The sequence below is a fragment of the Vipera berus genome (assembly GCF_964194415.1).
Source record: "Vipera berus genome assembly, chromosome: 2".
Taxonomy (NCBI): Eukaryota; Metazoa; Chordata; class Lepidosauria; order Squamata; family Viperidae; genus Vipera; species Vipera berus.
In genome coordinates this window covers 173,993,123-174,012,036 of record NC_138203.1, presented here as the reverse complement: position 1 = coordinate 174,012,036, position 18,914 = coordinate 173,993,123, and the positions used below count along the sequence as shown (strand labels likewise).

Below are 18,914 nucleotides of genomic sequence, written 5' to 3'. Positions count from 1 at the left end.
TTTATTTGCTTGATTCTAGCTGAAAGTTGGGTTTCCAATTAGCAAAGTCATATATTAAAATGCTAAGAGAGTTCCTGTACTGCACAGTTCAAATCATCTACTGTTCCTTGAAGTCTTTGAAGGCTTGGTTGGACATTCTCTTCTATCCATTCTTCTACAGCAGAGGTGTAGAAAATCTTTTTCATGGCTGTTTGCAACTTTTCCATTAGAACAGTCCATTTGGTCAGAAGCCTAAGCGAAAAAAGTGATCAATATGTTGAATAAAATGCTACAAAGAATATGCACAGAAGAGAAGATACAAGAAGGGGACTATGATCTGCCAGAAGTTTTCATTCTTCAGTTGATAGTCAGCATTAAATAGGACATTATGTAACATTCTGAAGATTAAAAACTAAAACATTACTTTTCCCATTACTTTTCAATTCATTGTGTTCCATTCCTATTTAAGCTTCCTTTTTTTTATTGAAAAGTTTTAAAATACATTTATCTTTAACAATCCCCCCTCCCCCTCCCCTACCTATCCCTCCCTACCCCTCCCCCCCCTTTCCCCCCCCCCCCCCCGACTTCCCAGAGCTAAGTACAGGGTATAAAAACAAAGAACAATCATAAACATCCATATGCTACCAACAATAAATTCTTAAATCTATCACTCTCTAACTCATATAAGATAACTACAAACAATACTAATATTTCATATAGAGAGAAAAAAAAGAAAATAGAAAGGAAGACTTATTCAAATGCTAAATGAAACTTTTTAGTCCCGTATTTCTTCTGGATATATTCAATCCATTTTTTCCACTCCATAATATAACGTTCTTGCGAATGATCTTTCAAATAAGCCGAAATCTTTGCCATTTCTGCCAGGTCAGCTTCCTTTTTGCCAACTCTATTTCTTCAACTGTTCTCCTCTGCACTGTGCAAGATTTGCTGATCTCTTGTTTTCTCTCTTACCTGGCTCTAAAAAGCCTGTTGAGTGTTACTGCAGTCGATATAGATAACACTGCCTTGAGGGGGGCAACAATCTGATTAAATACCAGTTATTTCACTATGTTTCCCATTTCTGAAGTTGCTTATGTTTCTAATTCTTGTACAATCCTATTTTCTCTCCTGTGTATTCAAGATTCTGAAGATCTGAGTTTCTGCTCCTCAGCCTGTTTCTTTCTTCAGATGCTGTGTTTCTTTCTCCAGCAATTCAATTTCTCTTATCATTTTCTGACATCTAGTATCCAGTCTCATTCCATATTTTTAGTTAAGTCTCAGCCTTCTGCTAATTATCTTACAGTGGGGGAAAAATATTTGATTGTCTGCTGATTTTGTACGCTTGCCCACTGACAAAGAAATGATCAGTCTATAATTTTAATAGGTTTATTTTGACAGTGAGAGATAGAATAACAACAAAAAATCCAGAAAAATGCATTTCAGAAAAGTTATAAATTGATTTGCATTTTAATGAGTGAAATAAGTATTTGACCCCTTCGCAAAACATGACTTAGTACTTCGTGGCAAAACCCTTGTTGGCAATCAGAGGTCAGACATTTCTTGTAGTTGGCCACCAGGTTTGCATACATCTCAGGAGAGATTTTGTCCCACTCCTCTTTGCAGATCCTCTTCAAGTCATTAAACTTTCAAAGCTGACGTTGACAACTCGAACCTTCAATTCCCTCCACAGATTTTCTATGGGATTAAGGTCTGGAGACTGGCTAGGCCCCTCCAGGACCTTATTGTGCTGCTTCTCCTTTGTTGCCTTGGCCATGTGTTTTGGGTCATTGCCATGCTGGAATAGCCATCCACGGCCCATTTTCAATGCCCTGACTGAAGGAAGGAGGTTCTCACCCAAGATTTGACAGTACATGGCCCTGTCCATCATCCCTTTGATGCGGTGAAGTTGTCCTGTCCCCTTAGCAGAAAAACACCCCCAAAGCATAATGTTTCCACCTCCATGTTTGACAGTGGGGATGGTGTTCTTGGGGTGATACACAGCATTCCTCCTCCTCCAAACATGGCGAGTTGAGTTGATGCCAAAGAGCTTGATTTTGGTCTCACCTGACCACAACACTTTCACCCAGTTCTCCTCTGAATCATTCAGATGTTCATTGGCAAACTTCAGATGGGGCTGTACATGTGCTTTCTTGAGCAGGAGGACCTTGTAGGTGCTGCAGGATTTCAGCCCTTCACGACATAGTGTGTTACCAATTGTTTTCTTGGTGACTGTGGTCCCAGCTGCCTTGAGATCACTGACAAGATCCTCCCGTGTAGTTCTCGGCTGATTCCTCACCGTTCTCATGATCACTGAAACTTCACAAGCTGAAATCTTGCATGGAGCCCCAGACTGAGGGAGATTGACAGTTATTTTGTATTTCTTCCATTTGCAAATAATCACACCAACTGTTGTCACCTTCTCACAAAGCTGCTTGGTGATAGTCTTGTAGCCCATTCCAGCCTTGTGTTGGTCTACAATCTTGTCCCTGACATCCTTGGACAGCTCTTTGGTCTTGGCCATGGTGGAAAGTTTGGAATCTGATTGGTTGCTTCTGTAGACTGGTGTCTCTTATACAGGTAACAAGCTGAGATTAGAGCACTCCCTTTAAGAGAGTGCGCCTAATCTCAGCTGATTACCTGTATAGAAGACACCAGAAATCTTGCTGATTGAAATACTTATTTCACTAATTAAAATGCAAATCAATTTGTAACATTTTTAAAATGCGTTTTTCTGGATTTTTGTTGTTGTTATGCCGTCACTGTTAAAATAAACCTACCATTAAAATTATAGATTGATCATTTCTTTGTCAGTGGGCAAACGTACAAAATCGGCAGGGGATCAAATAATCCCCCCCCTGGTATCTCTAGATATTAAGATCTCTGCCTAGCTAAATTCACCTTTCAAGTCCCATGAAGGTACCAGCACTTTGTCAACATTCTTTTAAGCCTTTTAAGTTGGCAATTTAAATTTCCCTGAATAATTCATGATTTCCAGCAGTCATGTAGTTTGAGGAAGTTCAAAAATAGGGGATAGATATATTTGTTTTTATTCATCTCCCTGCCTTTAAGAATGTTATTTGATACATACTCATACACACACATACGAGTGAATCAATGAATAATTTATTTTTGTAATAAGGTAATAAGTAAAATATTTTGCTATTTCTGAATTTGATTAAGTTTTGGACTATGCCAGCTGACCAAAATTTACAATAACATATAACTATATCTGAGCTGATGCACTGAAAGTGCAATGAGATATTTGTTATGACTAATAATATAAGTCCCATTAACTGGCTCTAAACCTGATTGAATCTGGACTGAATCCATAAAGAACATCACTTAAGTCCCAACATGGGACTGGCTATATTGATGGGTTTCTGAGGTAGGTAAAATGAGGACCCAGATTGTTGGGGGCAATTAAGCTGACTTTGTAATAATGCCGCTTGGGGGTGTGTGTGAAAGCCCTAATAAGCAGGCATATACATAGAATGAAGGCTACTGCTAAGCTTGTAAGCCGCCCTGAGTCTTCGGAGAAGGGCGGGATATAAATGGAATTAAAAAAAACAACCAAAAAAAACAACCTATAGCCATCTGTCAGTCCCAAACTAGTTTTAAAAAATGCAGACTTTATAGGAGATCACAGATCTTGAATTACCTTATGGCGTCTGGCTGAAAGTGATGAATCATTATGGGATGGATCTTCTTTCTTTTTCTGTGATAGGGACTAAACCAGCCTGTAACATATCTAAAAATTCAGACTGATATGAATGAACAAAAAAAACAATGACTTGAGAGACATCACATAAGTCCAATCATGCTATTTAAAATTTAGAAGACATTTATTTAGGACCATTTAATACAATGTTGATACTCTTTAAATGCCACGTAACCATGATGTAATATTTATTGAGTAATTTAGTACATTACAAAATGATACTATATTTTATGCAGGTACAAATTCGATAATATGTAAGAATATATAAGAGTCAACTTTTTTGGGGGGGAGGGGTGATTTCTCACCTGTTATTTTCCAAAAGTTCGTCTATTGAGGGTTTGAGGTAGAATGCAATTTGAGTCACAAGCGAGAGAATTTCATTTCCTGGGAAAGTCCCTGTGATGTCACTGTTCAAAAAGAAAATCTGCATCAGCCTTCATAATAAACTGCTAGAATAAAACATTTTAAGTGACTAGATATTATATTGTTTATTTGATTGTGAATCACCCTGGGTAGCCTTTTTAAAAGGGAATTTTAAAAATATATTAATAAAATATTGGGAAAGAATGAGCTTCCCGATAATACATTTAGGAGTTTTTGCATGATGCCTGAGCCCTATTCAAGTATCCATTAAATGAGGGAAGAGAATGAACCTTGGTCTTCTATAATAAATAGAAGGATCAATCTTTGTAGAAGGAAAACATACAGTATATAGTTGTTAACTTCCTCACAATTAAGAACTTCAGTAGCAAAAACCTCACCTGGTTCAGATGTCCTTCCCATATTTACTGATGTCTGCTAATAAGATGTCATTAGTGAAAGAATGAATATTAGATAAGTTGTTAAAGCAGAAATGGATGGCAGTTTTCTATCCAATGACAATGAACAGATTCTATCAAATGTTCAGAAATGGAAGACATATTTTTGTGTAACAGCCAATAGCTATACAGATAATCCTCTGGTTACAAACAATTGGGGTCAGAACCAGAATTGCTATTGCTAAGCAACATGGTCATAAAGCATGACATCATGTGAAATGCATTGCTTAGCAATTCTGGCAGTCCCAGTTAAGTGAGGACCTTGTGACTGTGACTTCCTGCTTGCTTCCTCATTGAAATAGGAAGCCAGCAGAAAAGGTCACAAATTGTTATCACATAACCATGGACGCAGCAATGGTTGGATATCCGAGCCAGTTGCTGAGTACCTGGATCACAATCAAATGACCATGGGGATGCTGTGATGGACAAAATTACAACAACCCATGGTCAGTACCATTTGTTAGGCACCCTTATATCTTTGAATGGTTACTGAACAAATGGACATAACCCAAAGACTACCTGTTATTTAATTAAACTTGATTGGATTGCTAAATATTTAAGACAAGGATGTCAACTTGTGGTCCTATACCTCTTTTTTCAATGGCCTCTGTATCTCTTCAAGATGCTATTATCCTTGAAAATCCTTTCCACGTAATTTAAAAAATGTATTATGCAGCTTTGCTTGCTTCTAATCTAGGAGAAAAGATGTGCAAAACTAAGGATGGAATGTTTCACATCTTCCCCTCAAACCATGCCATTTTGGGTGAGGTTCAACAGTTTTATGAGTTGTGATATGTCAAACCACTTCTGCTTTTGGAGGATTTCTTCCTGAAAGAGCTGAACTGTCCCTGGAATGACACAATCATGGAATTTTGGCACAATTCTAAGGCAAAACAAAATGTTTTGGGGTTCTCCAAAATGTTCCACTCCCAAATCCTTATTCTGAAGATTAGTTATAGTAGATTTAATTTGTAATATAATTCAATAACAATGAAAAACATGGGACTTTTACCTCATGAAGGTGTCTATTTCCAAATGGGAGAGCCCCAGTAATTTTTCTACATCTTCTTTCAGTTTTTCTGAATAGCCACCTTGAAAATCCAGAGAGAATTTTTTTAAGCATAAAATTTGGAAAGGAAACAAAATTAGATAATTATCTTATAAGCAATTTATTACTATGGCAATGGAAAATCAAGAAGGAATGCCAAAAATGTCTCATTAGTGTTCAGACATGCTCTTGCTGCCTCATTTCAGGTTGGTGATAATAGCAGTAAAGGTCCTGTTCAGATGTTCCTCAGTTGGACATGTGACTGTATCAGTTTTCTGGATACACCTTACCCATCTGTTTCCTGTTGATGAAAAGCTGTTGATCCTATAGACACTTTAACATTTGGAATCTGTAATCTTCAGATTAGATCTGTCTCTGAAGTTCTAAATAAATATGTAAAAAGCTTAACGTTATCTGATAATCTTTCCTATTTGATGCAATTTGATGCCAGGGAATATCTAAGATAGGGCTCAAATATTTAAGAGTATTTTCCTTTATCACTGCCTCAAATTCCAGTCTGTTATCTCACATGTTGGTAAAACAATTAGTCATATAAAGTACTAAATGTAGTGAAAGAACACAGCTGCCTATTATAAGTTACAAACCTAAAAACATGGGTTAAATTAGATGAGAAAAAGGTATTTCGAAGGAATGTAGAATTTTTGGTATTATGTAGTAAGAGATATCTTACTACACAGAGGAAATGGGGGTGAAAAAATGTCTCAGAAGGGACCCTTCCTAGTTCTCTGGAAAGGCAGAGAGAGGAGAAGTGCTAGTAGACTTGCAAGATTCTGTTACTATGTTACAATAAAGTTAGCGTGAGTACTCATGGTTGGAGTTTCCTGTCTGGATTACTTCAAAGAGTTGATAGATATTAAGCATGTGGTTTAACTGACTCAAGAAAGAATCATACTGTACCATTCCTTAATGCTCGGAGACATATAGCTAAGGATGGAATTCCCACAGGCAGAAGTTCACACAAAACGGAGAAGTGATCATACCTAAAGAAAAAAAAGCAGGCCTAGTAAGGCAATATAGCAGTAGCATCTCAGAATGTAAAAACTTTAGGACTACATACCTCTTCAGCTAACACAAATAACATATAACGCATCTGAATGTGCTTTTCCAGTGTGTCTGAGCACCTTTATGCAATGCAATTATTAGGAGATGCAATATGAAAGGAAACCTCAGGTCTTAGGAAACTGGGAACCAAGGATAGTGGTGAAAATGATACAAACAGAAGATGCCAAAGAGGTTTAGACTCAATTGGAGACAATCATCAAATTTAATGGAGAAAGTAGAAATTTTGTCTCAAGTGATAGCTCCAATACGATCAGGAATTTAAAGTTGTTTTTTTAAAGCTAGGGCTTCATGATGATGTATGATGATTTAATATGAAAAAATTGGCCAAAACCAATTTTAAGACTGTTCTTCAAATTTTCAATATACTAATGATGCTATTATATCTACCGATCTATATACAATGTAGTTACCTTTGCCAGCCAGTCAGAGTGATCCCTCTTATGATATCAACAGAACAGCTCTTGGCCACTTTCAGCCATTGCTCTTGGTTTTTAAGATGATGTCCAATGAGTGTCAAGCACTGGTTTACTCCAGTGGCTCCTTTAAAGGCACTAGCAAACCAGAATTTTGGAAAGTTACACTTCTGGTACTTTTCAATGAGACTGGCTGCATAAAAAAGAGACAGCAATGACACGGGTTGCATGAACTATTAAAAGAGGGGAAATTATGAAAATTTTGAGATGTTAAGGCCCTTTTCTTACAGCTGATTTGCAACAAGTACAAACTAACTTCAGATTAGTAATGAAGTATTAAGAGATAGTGATTCTAAGGCTCTGTTCACAGAGCTGATAAACTCAGTTAAAATGTAGGATCTGAATTTGCCTAATATTATCTTCTTTTTTTAAAAAAAAAACACCTCCAGGTACTAATTATTATTGAACACCAACTCTGTATTGTTTCAACTGTCTCACCTAGGTAATTGTTTTAAAACTTTTGAAATGAGTGGGGCTTTCCCTCAGAGATTTCTTTTCTTTTCACTGATAGATTTATTATTAAAACATGCCTACTTTCTCTTTCCAAGATGTTTTTAAAAATAATTCTACAAATTGTTCCTGTTGAAATGAAACTGTAAAAAAGAATTAGAAGTAAAAGGCTAATTATTTCTTTACCTTAACATATATCAACAAATACAGTAAGTTTTCCTTTCTTGCTTATATATCTTGCCCATGAGAGTAATTGTGAGTTTTTTAAAGATGATAGAACAGATGCATACTAAGTCATGCAGTCTATTGCTTTGGCACATTATGCAAATTCAGACTGAAAGTCAGACCTTAATCAAAATCTATAATCATGACTCGATCTATATCTTATCCCAACCAAATAAATGGCTAGCTTATAATTAGTAGCCGTTAATCTTTTGGGAAAACAGCAAAAAGGGCAGGAACACCAACAAATGGGATTGTTTCTGTAGCAATATTTCTGCTGCTTTCAACTATGCTGTGTGTGTGTTTCTGTGTGAGTCAGAAGCACAATGGGAATAAAGAGCAGATAAAATGTTTTGCCATTCGTATTTAGTGCCTCCATACCCAATCAGGCCAACTGCTGGTTATTGTTAAAAATTTGAGCAAAAAGGGACTGTTTCTAAACAAGCATACTCTGTGTTTATTCTGGCAACATCCAGTGACCTTCCTGACTAAATGGAAATTTAATCCCAATTCTAGTGTAACATACTATCTGCTGAATGCAGATGGGAAGCTGTATTTACTCTGATCATCAAGACTGTGTATTTTAGTTACACTTTTTCCAGGTGAAAACATCCAATTCAAACCTTTACTCTCCACATCAAGATCAGGAGAATAATCCCAAATCATCAGCTCTGTCAGTTGTGCTAACCCAGAATCTGGAAAGAAACAGAAATGCCAATGATTATGATGATCAAACTTTTATGATGTTTGTTCTCAGGTTTGTATGAAAATTCCTATTTCTGTAATTTAGAGAACAGTGGCTAAGATTCTGAAAAGAAAGTTCTCTTGGAATGGATTAATAAAGCCAGGGATAAAAATGGGCAAAACAAGTAATTTTATCATTCACTCATGAAATTGTACAAGAACTGTACAATTGATCTCACAATACTGTTTCCTTTTTAACTTTCGTATTTTAATTTTAAACCAGTTTTGGAGAATTATGAATCATGTGAAGGTATACTTCATATACTTGACCCTAGTCCCAAATATGGTTTGTGAGGGCAAGAGTGAAGAAGATACAATTCTACATCAATTCCCCAGTTCTGCACTGAATCAACATTATTTACCTCTAATTCAACAATATCTGTTTGAATTCATTTCATTAATGTGTTTCTACATTTCTTGTTGTTTGAAGCAGGAGCGTTTATACAGTTTTGGAATTTTTATTTTTCAGCTGTTTTTCTGTTCACAATAGACATTCTTTTTGGTGCCAGTTATAATGATTATAGGTTTAAATGCTTTGTGTGGTGTGTGTGTGTGTCTTTAGTGTTCCCAAAAGAACTCCACTTCACATAGCATAGCAATTTGGCTTTATCCATATTTTAAAAATTTATTAGGTTCAATGCTTACTTTTTTATGATGTTCATACTTGGTAGAAATAGCCACTAAACAAACATAGTAGCTTTTTATGAAAAATGCAAAAGGCTTTTCCAAAAGGTCAAAGAGCTTCATTATGCATTCAGAATAACTATCTCCATCGTGAAAAGAAAGAAGGGAAAATTTCCTTTATGGTTATAATTGGTCTTTCTTCTGCAAAACTACCTCAAGATCCTTGAGAGATTATGGGATTATAACGCTTATATTCTCAATAGAGTGCAAACAAGAAAGTTTGTTTGATATTTGTGTGTGCACTGGCTCTTGATTTCAAGCAATGCAATTACCAAATATCCATCTGTAGGTTTTCAAACAGCTAATCTTACCCAAATATAGGATGCATGTTCCTTTCTGCTCAATTTAGCTATAGATACTACCCATAATTTATTTATGACTATTTCATACAGATAATTTGAAAAAGAGATAGTTTCTATGTGAGACCCCAAACAAATATAGATAGGAGATCTGGTAGACAGGCTGCTCTGGCCTGCAGGCACTTTCACATTAAGCAAGCCTAATGGCTTATTATTTCGTGCAAATGTGACTGATGAAAAGTGACCTTTCAGAAATATTCCAAAGCTGCAGCTGGGATTACCTACCTCTCAGAGTTTCTTCACTCATTCTCCTCAGCATGTCATCCCACACAATTGGTTTCACTGTGGGATGGGTTGAGACTACGTGACTGGCCACTGCTTTCATGTGCGCTAGGCACAACTTTTCAACAGTATTTTCTTCTTGCTGCAGCCATTGCTTGGATTCTTCCCCTTCACCAAGGTAATACACCTGAAGATATAAAAACAAAACTTCTGTTCAATGGTATTTTTCTTTCATGTTGCTATGTCATTTGGAAACAGGCTTTTCCGAATAATCACAGAACTGCTTTTCACATTCAGAATGATTATCTTTACCATGAAAAGAAGGGAATATTTCATTTATTACTGCTTTTCCTTCTGCAGAAGCACTTCAAGATACCTATTTTTCTTTCAAGTACCTTCTTTCATGTTGCTAATGTTATTTGGAAATCATCTAACACTCATTGTAGGCCTTTTTGAGCTCTTGGTCAAAAGACAAGATATAAAATCATTTAGTAAATAAAGTCAGGTCACGTTAAAATGGACTAACAAATGTGAAAACCAGCAAATCCCAAAATTCTATATCTGGAAAATTGATGCGGACAAGGCAGAAATCAAAAGAAATCTGGTTTTAACACACCCCAGGTATAAAATTATTGTACTACTTTGCACTAACAGTAGGCAATCAATCACTCTGTGTGGCTTCATTCTTGTCAGAAATAAAGATTCTAATTTAGCAAAACTGCATCTGAGAACCGTTAGCTATGTCACAGTGAGGAGTCAGGCTCAACTTTTAAGTGCTTAGAGGTCTGCGATTTCCCTCACTGAGAAGCTTGACAAAATCCTGCAGGCATTATTAATTCTACTCCAATATTTATGAGGTAGTAAAGCTAAATTATACTGTGCTGTTTGTAAGAAAATATCTCATGATATCAGACAACTGCAGGACAGTGGCAAGGATGGTTAGGCAAAATTATTATTATTAATCTAAGTACAGGTGTGAACACAATAAGAAAATACATTTTCTTCCAAATGTGAAAGAAAACATCATGTTCAAAGCTTTGCTTTTGAATCAGCCACTGTTTGGTGGAAATAAACCATGAAATTACTCTGGGTGTTGACTGAAACAAAACCCAGTGGAATTCTGTAGTCATTTTACAGGGTGACTAGAACAACGTTGGTGTGTGCTGCCTCATCTACTCTCTGCAGGGACTTTGCACCTTTTTGTGTGTGTGTGTTTTGTGTGGATCAAAACAACTGAAACACAGATATTTTGTTTCAGGAAAGCAGCTAACTGAAATATATGTTTTTTGTGTTTTCCTCCTTGTCTTGCAAGGAGGTTTCTTCATCTTTCTTACACCAGGGTACAATCAAATTAGCAGAAAAATAATGACATGTGGCTAAAATGAAAGATAAGAAAGTGTAAATTCTTTATGCATAACAAAAGCTGATCAGAATGATCCCATGGAAGTTGGCATGAAGAAAAACATTAAAACAGTCTCAAGTAACCCCAGGGCAAGATAGGTGGCAAATTTAACAAAAAAAAAAACCTCACAAGAAAATATAATAATGTGCCAATAGACTATGAGCACTGCTAAACGGCCCTGAATCCCCTGATCAAATTCAGGCCCATGTTTCCAAGCATTACCTCATCACAGCCAATGTGAAACCATCGGAGATCGTCATGTAGTGCCATTACTTGCTCTATCATTGTGCTAATCAACTTCAAGGAATCTTCTTTATGAGGGTTCAGTGTGTTGGGGAACATTGCCACTTCCCGGAGGTGGCAGAATTCTTTGTGCTTCAGAACAAACTGCAGGAGAAGCAAGAACCAGAGGCGGTCATCCATAAACCAGAGCAAATATAATACAGTAATCCAGAAAACTGCGTAACTTCAAATGCAAGTCTGTATAAGTAAAGCTATCAATAAAGCAACTCAGAATTACAGTACAAAAATTGCTCAAACTGGTGAAATGTCCCTATCTAGGAGCTGGCACTTACCTCCATATGTCCAAATGTCTGTATTAAGGGGATAACCTCTAAGTCATGCGACTTTGCCAGCTTTAAAATCTCTTTAACCTCAGAGGGACTAGAAAAAGAGAGACCTTCATTAATAAATTATACATTTAATACCAGTTTTTTTTGTTTAGAATTCCATCTTGCATGGACGTGTTTGCTTTGCATAGTGGACAGATTGTATCAACTTTACGTGTCCATACCTGCAGCAAATTTAAAGTTTCTAAATATTAGATACTCTAGATTCTGAACTACTACCAAGTACAGAGCAAACAGAATAAATAAGCACTGAATGGGATTGGTTTTGAGGAATATTAAAAAAATAAAGTTTGCCTCTCAGTAGTAAATTTACATCAGTTCCAATTGCTTGGTAAGGTAAAGGTAAAGGTTCCCCCGCACATGCGTGCTAGTCATTTCCAACTCTAGGGGCCGGTGCTCATCTCCGTTTCAAAGCCGAAGAGCCAGCGCTTGTCCGAGGACGTCTCCGTGGTCATGTGGCCGGCATGACTAGACGCCAAAAGCGCACGGAACACCTTCCCATCGTAGTGGTCCCTATTTTTCTACTTGCATTTTTACGTGCTTTCGAACTGCTGGGTTGGCAGAAGCTGGGACGAGTAACAGGTGCTCACTCTGTTATGCGGCACTCGGGATTCGACCCGCCAAACTGCTGACCATCTGATCGACAAGCTCAGCGCCCTAACCCACTGAGCCACCGCGTCCCCTTTGCTTGGTACAGCTCTATAAAACCTGGGATTTCAGTGAGACAAGAGAACCAGAGACTATGTCATCTAAGATCCTGGCTAACATACCTGTATGCATCATTTGCTCGGAGTGGCGTCAGTTCTCCATCATAAGGGTACATATCCTCATATTCAAGGAGAATACCATTTGCACCCAGGACATGGAGCAATGGGAAGATCTGTTGGTTGCATAAAACATCTCAAATTTCTAGTCAGTGATGAATTGCTACATTTACTTTTATAAGGTAACAATGACCTTAGAAAATGCCTCCCAGGTATATTGATCACTAGATCTTGTGAGATAACATGTTTTAGCTCTTTTTTGCCCCATTTAAAAAAATAAAGCAAGCATAGAGTGGACACTTCCTTGGCATTCTCCTTTCTTATAGAGAAACTATAAACATTATGCATACAGTACAAAAATGGGGAAGAAGCAGCTTTTTTCTTTCAAAGTGCTAGAATCCATGTTCATACATTTCAAGTGAATGTGGGAGATTCAGGACAACTAATAGGAACAATACACAGCACGTATATAACCTTGCAATGGAAAGATGATGGTTGGAAAACATGGTCCCCAACATGGGAGGAATTAGATGAATTCATTCAAGATAATGGCTAATAGTCATGATGGTTTCATAGTACAGGTAGTCGTGGACTTATCACCAGTTGCTTAGCGACTGCTCAACGTTATGACAGATCTCTCTGGAAATTACTTATGACCCGGATTCAAAGTTTTGATGGTTACCTCACTGGACTTCAAGAGCTCAGCAGTGTCCTGTAGTCACACGACACTGTTTTATAACATTTTATGACATTGTAACATTTTTTGCTGAAAACTGGCATTTACTTCGGGTTTTTGGCAAAACTACGTCCATAGCAAACTATTGATTCACTTAATAACTGCAGCATTCGCTTAATGACAGCAGCGGAAATGGTTGTAAAAATCTGGTTAGTTACATGGTTGACTCAAATTACAACCGTCATCAGTTACAACCTGACAGGCAGGCCCCATTACGATTATAACTGCTACCAGCTTTCGAGAAATAAGTTGCTGGGAAAAACGGGTGGGAAATACTCCTATGCTACCAGAGACATTTACTTGTTTAGTGTGATACTAGAAAGATGACTAGCATAATCCAGCACAACTCTTGAGTTCTTCCTAATGTCACATTTCAAAGCCAGTTGTTGCTGATTTAGAAGCTATTATTTTTAAAGTATTATTTTCCAGGTCTCTGTTCTTTTTAAGTGCAAACTTAACTGAAGTGTAGTAACACTGCAGCTATTCCATACAAAATAGATCTAGGAACGCTATTGTAATTGACTGACTGATTACATTTATCTCCCACCACGTTCCCACTGAAATCTTCTCAGCAGTTATAGAATATATAGATTGAAGACTACTTTTTTGAGCTGGGTGGAGCTAGAAATCAGTTCCTTGATCATACACATAAAGACTGTTACCTCTGCCAGGTATGAGATTTTGGGTGGAGCCCCCTTGAGATCCAGATGCACCAGGTGCAATTCAAATGGAGACGAAACCATCATTATATTTTCTTCTGTCTTTGCTGTCGGCAGTAAACCAAATGATATACTGGAAAAGAGCAGTAGTGTTACCGCTTGCCTCATTTGCCCCATCATTAAATAGGATAATAAAAAGTTGCCACAAAACAACATTTTGTGAGTCTTTATACTTATAGGAGGGCACGATGTCAAAACAAGCAACACTCATATTTTCTTCATGGCTTTTACAAAGCAAATACCATAGGTGATCATCCTATTAAATCAGTGGAAGCATGCTTCTTAACACCAGATACAGTCTCATTTTTATGCTTTCAATCATTTAACCCTTACAACAGCCTATGAGGAAGATTTAAACTGACAGTGACTGGATCAGCCCGTCCTAGTCGCAACTGAGCACTAGTGTGTGCAAAGTCAGAAACTAAGGATCCAAATCAGACTGGTCCATTAATAGTCCAGTAATAGTGCGTAAGTTTCAACCAGTGAATAAGTGCTGTTACAATGTAGCTTTCGGTCTGTTACAATGTATGGGTTAGAGAAAGAAATTCAAATTGAAACTTCAATATACATAGCTTGAGTCTTATTGTTGACAATCACTAGCTTTTTATTTTTTTAAAACCCTGTAATATCTTATGCCCCCCGAATCTCTGCCTGCAAGCATTCTTGTTTCTGTAATGGTTTGGGATAAGCCTGACAGTTACCAGAGAGTGTTACCTTAATGATTATCCTACCTTCCTCATAATTAAGAGACCATTTAGTTACCTAAAGCTCTTCACTCCGAGGATGATTCTTGTTCCCATAAGAAACTGATGTTTTGAACCTGTCCTTTCTGAAAGAAATAGTTCAACCTCCTGTTGTATGCCTAACCTTTCCCATTTACAGGTAGTCCTCAACTTACAACAGTTAATTTAGTGACCTCAAAGCTTCAACGGCACTTTAAAAAGTGATTTATGAACCTTTTTCCCACTTGTGACCATTGCAGCATTTCCATGGTCACATGATCAACCTTCAGACACTTGGCAACTGATTCATATTTAAGATGATTGCAGTGTCCTGGGGAAGGCAGATTCATTTAACAATTGTGCTACTAACTGAACAACTGCAGTGATTCACCTAATCACTGTCAAAAAAAGTCATAAAAAGGGGGAAAACACACTTAACAGATGTCTCGCTTAACGACAGAAATTTTGGGTTCAATTGAAATCATAAGTTGAGAACTACCTGTATTCCCATTTCCTTCTCATCTTCAATCCATAAGCCTCATTCATTTCAAAGAGCAAATTTGTCACTTAGATCAGTATGTTGTTGTTAGTTGCGAAGTCATGTCCGACCCATCGCGATCCCATGGACAACGTTCCTCCAGGCCTTCCTGTCCTCTACCATCTTCTGGAGTCCATTTAGGCTCATGCCTACTGCTTCAGTGACTCCATCCAGCCACCTCATTCTCTGTCTTCCCATTCTTCTCTTGCCCTCAACCTTTCCCAGCATTAGGCTCTTCTCCAGTGAATCCTCATTAGGTGGCCAAAGTATTTGAGTTTCAACTTTAGGATCTGGCCTTCTAAAGAGCAGTCAGGGTTGATCTCCTTTAGGACTGACCAGTTTGAACACCCTGCAGTCCAAGGGACTCGCAGGAGTCTTCTCCAGCACCATAGTTCAAAGGCCTCAATTCTTTGGCGCTCAGCCTTTCTTATGGTTTAACTTTCACAGCCATACATTGCAACTGGGAAGACCATACGCACTTTTGTTGGCAGGGTGATGTCTCTGCTTTTTAGTCTGCTGTCTAGATTTGCCTTGGCTTTCCTCCCCAAGAGCAAACGTCTTTTAATTTCTTGGCTGCAGTCCCTGTCTGCGGTGATCTTGGAGGCCAGGAAAATAAAATCTGTCACTACCTCCATTTCTTCCCCATCTCAGATCAGTATAGGATGACATAAATTTTCCATTACAACTGAAATTGCTGTATGCATGTTTCTTTGAAAAAGTCACATCAGAGTGTCCTCTCTCCAAGTAAAGGTTGTTGTCTCATAATTTTATTAGCATTCTGTGAAAGTTTAAATGTTACTGAGCCATTTTATAATAATTTATCAGAAAATAGGTATTAGGGAAACAGTTACACTAATATTTTTAAATCTGACATATTGCCAAATCTAAAAGTTTTACGACATTTTACAATACACTGCAGTCAATAAAGGAGGATATTTCATATTTGATGCAGGAAACTGCTTTATGCCAAATTCAGAACACTGATAGCTCAGCAGGTCAACCCAGTGTCTCTTTTGAGTTAAAATCCTGGTGACTTCACAGACATATCCATATAATTTTTTTGGTAGCATTATTGAACATGTTTGCTATGAAGTTTTTCTGGGAAGTTTTCAAATTCCCAAGCCTAATATTTCTTTATGGTCCCCAATTCAAGCACTAACTAGATATGATCCTTAATCTTCTGAGAACCAGTCAAGAACCTGGTCATGGATAAAACGCTGTAGCTCAACATATCTGGAAGGTACCATGTTAACTGAAGCAGCTTGCTATTCTCTCAGCCCTATCTAGAGATTCCAAGGATGCAACTGGAGATCCTGCAGTTATAAAATATGCAGTACATGGCAAATTATTGGGACATTTTTTGGGAAAATCCTATTTAACAAATCCTTTTCTGGGTACACCTGCTAAAGTGAGAATTGAGAAATTAGATGATGGGGTAGATCAGAGGGAATATTTAAAAATTAAACACTTGTTTGAATATGGTTGAAGAAATTGAAAGATTTTAGTTTAAGAGGGATGAACTCTCTAAGACAGTATCTTTTTTTCTTTTGTTTTTCAATATGAGAACTATAAAAATGTGTGGGATGATTAACATAAAGGAAATGTTTTAGATATTTAAATGTAATTGATTTTAAGAAAATTCCAATGGATAACTAAAAATGGGGAAAATGTTTTGAATAGAGTTAAAAGATTTATTAAATGGAACATTTAAAGATTAAACATAGGTTTAATTATGGGTAAAAAGAACAGAAAGAATTTGGAAATAAGTGTATACTAATTCAAGAGGGATATGTATTTTAAGTAATATATTATTTTCTTTTTTCTTCTTTTTTTCTTTTTTCTTTTTTTCTCTCAAGTCTTTTCTTTTTCTATGTCTTTCTTTTGTGTCTTTTTCTTACTTATTTTTTAAGATATGAAAATAGATTTACATACTTTAAGGTAATTAATTCTGGGAAAATTTTAACTAGTAGAAATGTTTTGAACATTGTAGGGAAAATAAATTTAAATACGAATTGTAAACAGGATTTGTGATGAGGCAACCAAGATCACCAGATAGAAAAGAAGCATGATATTGATGAGATTATTGATAGAAATTTTAGAAAAATCTTTATATTTGTTACCTATCAAATTAATAAGAATTGTATTAATTTAGGTTGCAAAGAGAATATTATTGGAAGAAGAGAAAGTTATAATGTGGATTTTGTAATATAGAAATTAACCATTAATGATTACTTTGTAAATATAAACCCAGACAACACGCAGTTTACCAAATATCAAAATGTTTATATTATAAAATCAATAAAATATATTTTTAAAAAATAGAATGTATTTTCATTTATTTGTTAGATTTAGAAGCTACCCCATGCTAGAATGACTCTGGGCAACTTACCTTTAAAATAAAAAGAAAACACAATTTTAAAAAAGAGCCTAAACATCAGAACAATCTGCACATCAAACAGCACTCACAAGAACTAAGAGAATAACCACATTCCGAAGACTTCCTACAAGAACTTAAGGATCTTTAAAATTAAAAAGCAGATCACAAATGGGTATAATAACTTTGTCCTCAAGGATTTCACACGTTACCCGTGTTAAGGTAACAGCGAGAAAGGGGTATATGCAGGGCTTTTTTTCTCATAGAACGCTCAGAACGGAGTTCCGGCACCTTTTTTTGGATGGAACCTTGTAGGGTAGGCAAGGCAGGTTATATGACATGTGTGAGTTCCAGCACCTTTTTCTTTTACAAAAAAAGCACTGGGTATATGTATGAATTTTACAGAATAGCAGGTGACCTTCAATTCTGGGATAGCCGCAACTCGGACTAGCAAAACCTCCACGCCCCTCTCCAAGAGCAAACTAGCGTCCTGAATTCACCCCTTCGCAGGGTCCCATCTCCTTACAGACAGGCAGCAGAAAGCACAGGAAAAATAACCAGATTAAATGCAACCTCTTAGATATATTGCTCATGACTCAAGCCCCGCCCCTTACCCTGCGACCTCTCCTTTTAAGCTCTACACCTGCTTCCCCGTAACCTTTATAGCAGCGCACCCACCACTCCAGCAACAACTAACTGCTCACCTTTCCGCCTGCGGGAGCTAGTAATCGGCTGCTCTAGGCTGGATTGATCATGCCTTACTGCTCGCGTTCTCTGGGATCAATTGCGCCTCCCTGAGTTTCCGGCTCGGGCTCTGGGAAAGCCTATTGGTCGTTGCCTCCCTCCGTCTCCTCCCGGGCGCTCGAAGGTAACATCTCCAGGGGTCCAGGTAGAGCTGCTCAATTGGAACAATGGCTCCTCAGCGGCGGCCGACCGGAAGGGCTCCGGAGAGTGGCGGTGCAGGTGCGGCGGTTCGAGCGGAAGAGCGTCGTCACTGCAGCAGGTACGAAGCTGCTAATACCGGTAGCTGCCCGTTATGGCTCAGTGGTGCGCATGTGAGGAGGAGACGCTCTTTGCGCTTCATCTTCCCTAATCCCGCCTGGCTTTTTTCACTCCTCCGCAGTGCTTTGCCCAGTCTGGCGCTTTCTCGAGGTGGACAATCCTTTCCAGACTATCCACCCAGAAGAGTGGTGGCTGTTCCTTTATAAGTCCTTGGGGCCGGATTGAGGA

General features: G+C 37.6%; 2 protein-coding genes across 3 annotated transcripts in view; one reads left to right on the top strand and one right to left on the bottom strand.

The window, feature by feature from the left end:
- Nucleotides 1-2: 2 nt before the first annotated feature.
- HEXD (hexosaminidase D) lies at nucleotides 3-18,324 on the bottom strand. 2 transcript variants are annotated; one of them, XM_081318010.1, is made up of 14 exons: nucleotides 18,299-18,324; nucleotides 14,813-14,879; nucleotides 13,994-14,123; nucleotides 12,602-12,711; nucleotides 11,778-11,865; nucleotides 11,425-11,589; nucleotides 9,804-9,987; nucleotides 8,415-8,486; nucleotides 7,057-7,252; nucleotides 6,482-6,564; nucleotides 5,528-5,606; nucleotides 4,003-4,104; nucleotides 3,638-3,727; nucleotides 3-231 (listed from the first exon to the last, which is right to left on the bottom strand). In XM_081318010.1, exons 2-14 carry the CDS (start codon nucleotides 14,848-14,850, stop codon nucleotides 63-65), a joined length of 1,506 nt encoding a protein of 501 aa, XP_081174136.1. In that variant the 5' UTR covers nucleotides 14,851-14,879; nucleotides 18,299-18,324; the 3' UTR covers nucleotides 3-62. The 2 variants fall into 2 exon arrangements, 1 of the variants encoding a protein (XP_081174136.1); XR_014025168.1 differs by lacking the exons at nucleotides 3-231; nucleotides 18,299-18,324 and adding an exon at nucleotides 3,128-3,359 and having other exon boundaries at nucleotides 3,548-3,727; nucleotides 13,994-14,920.
- A 180-nt stretch (nucleotides 18,325-18,504) lies between these two features.
- Nucleotides 18,505-18,914, top strand: part of OGFOD3 (2-oxoglutarate and iron dependent oxygenase domain containing 3) — a 48,117-nt gene continuing 47,707 nt past the window's right edge. Inside the window, exon 1 of the mRNA XM_081318013.1 lies at nucleotides 18,505-18,687. Coding sequence (XP_081174139.1) covers nucleotides 18,596-18,687 — 92 coding nt within the window. The 5' untranslated portion in view covers nucleotides 18,505-18,595. The remainder of the gene's footprint in view (nucleotides 18,688-18,914) is intronic.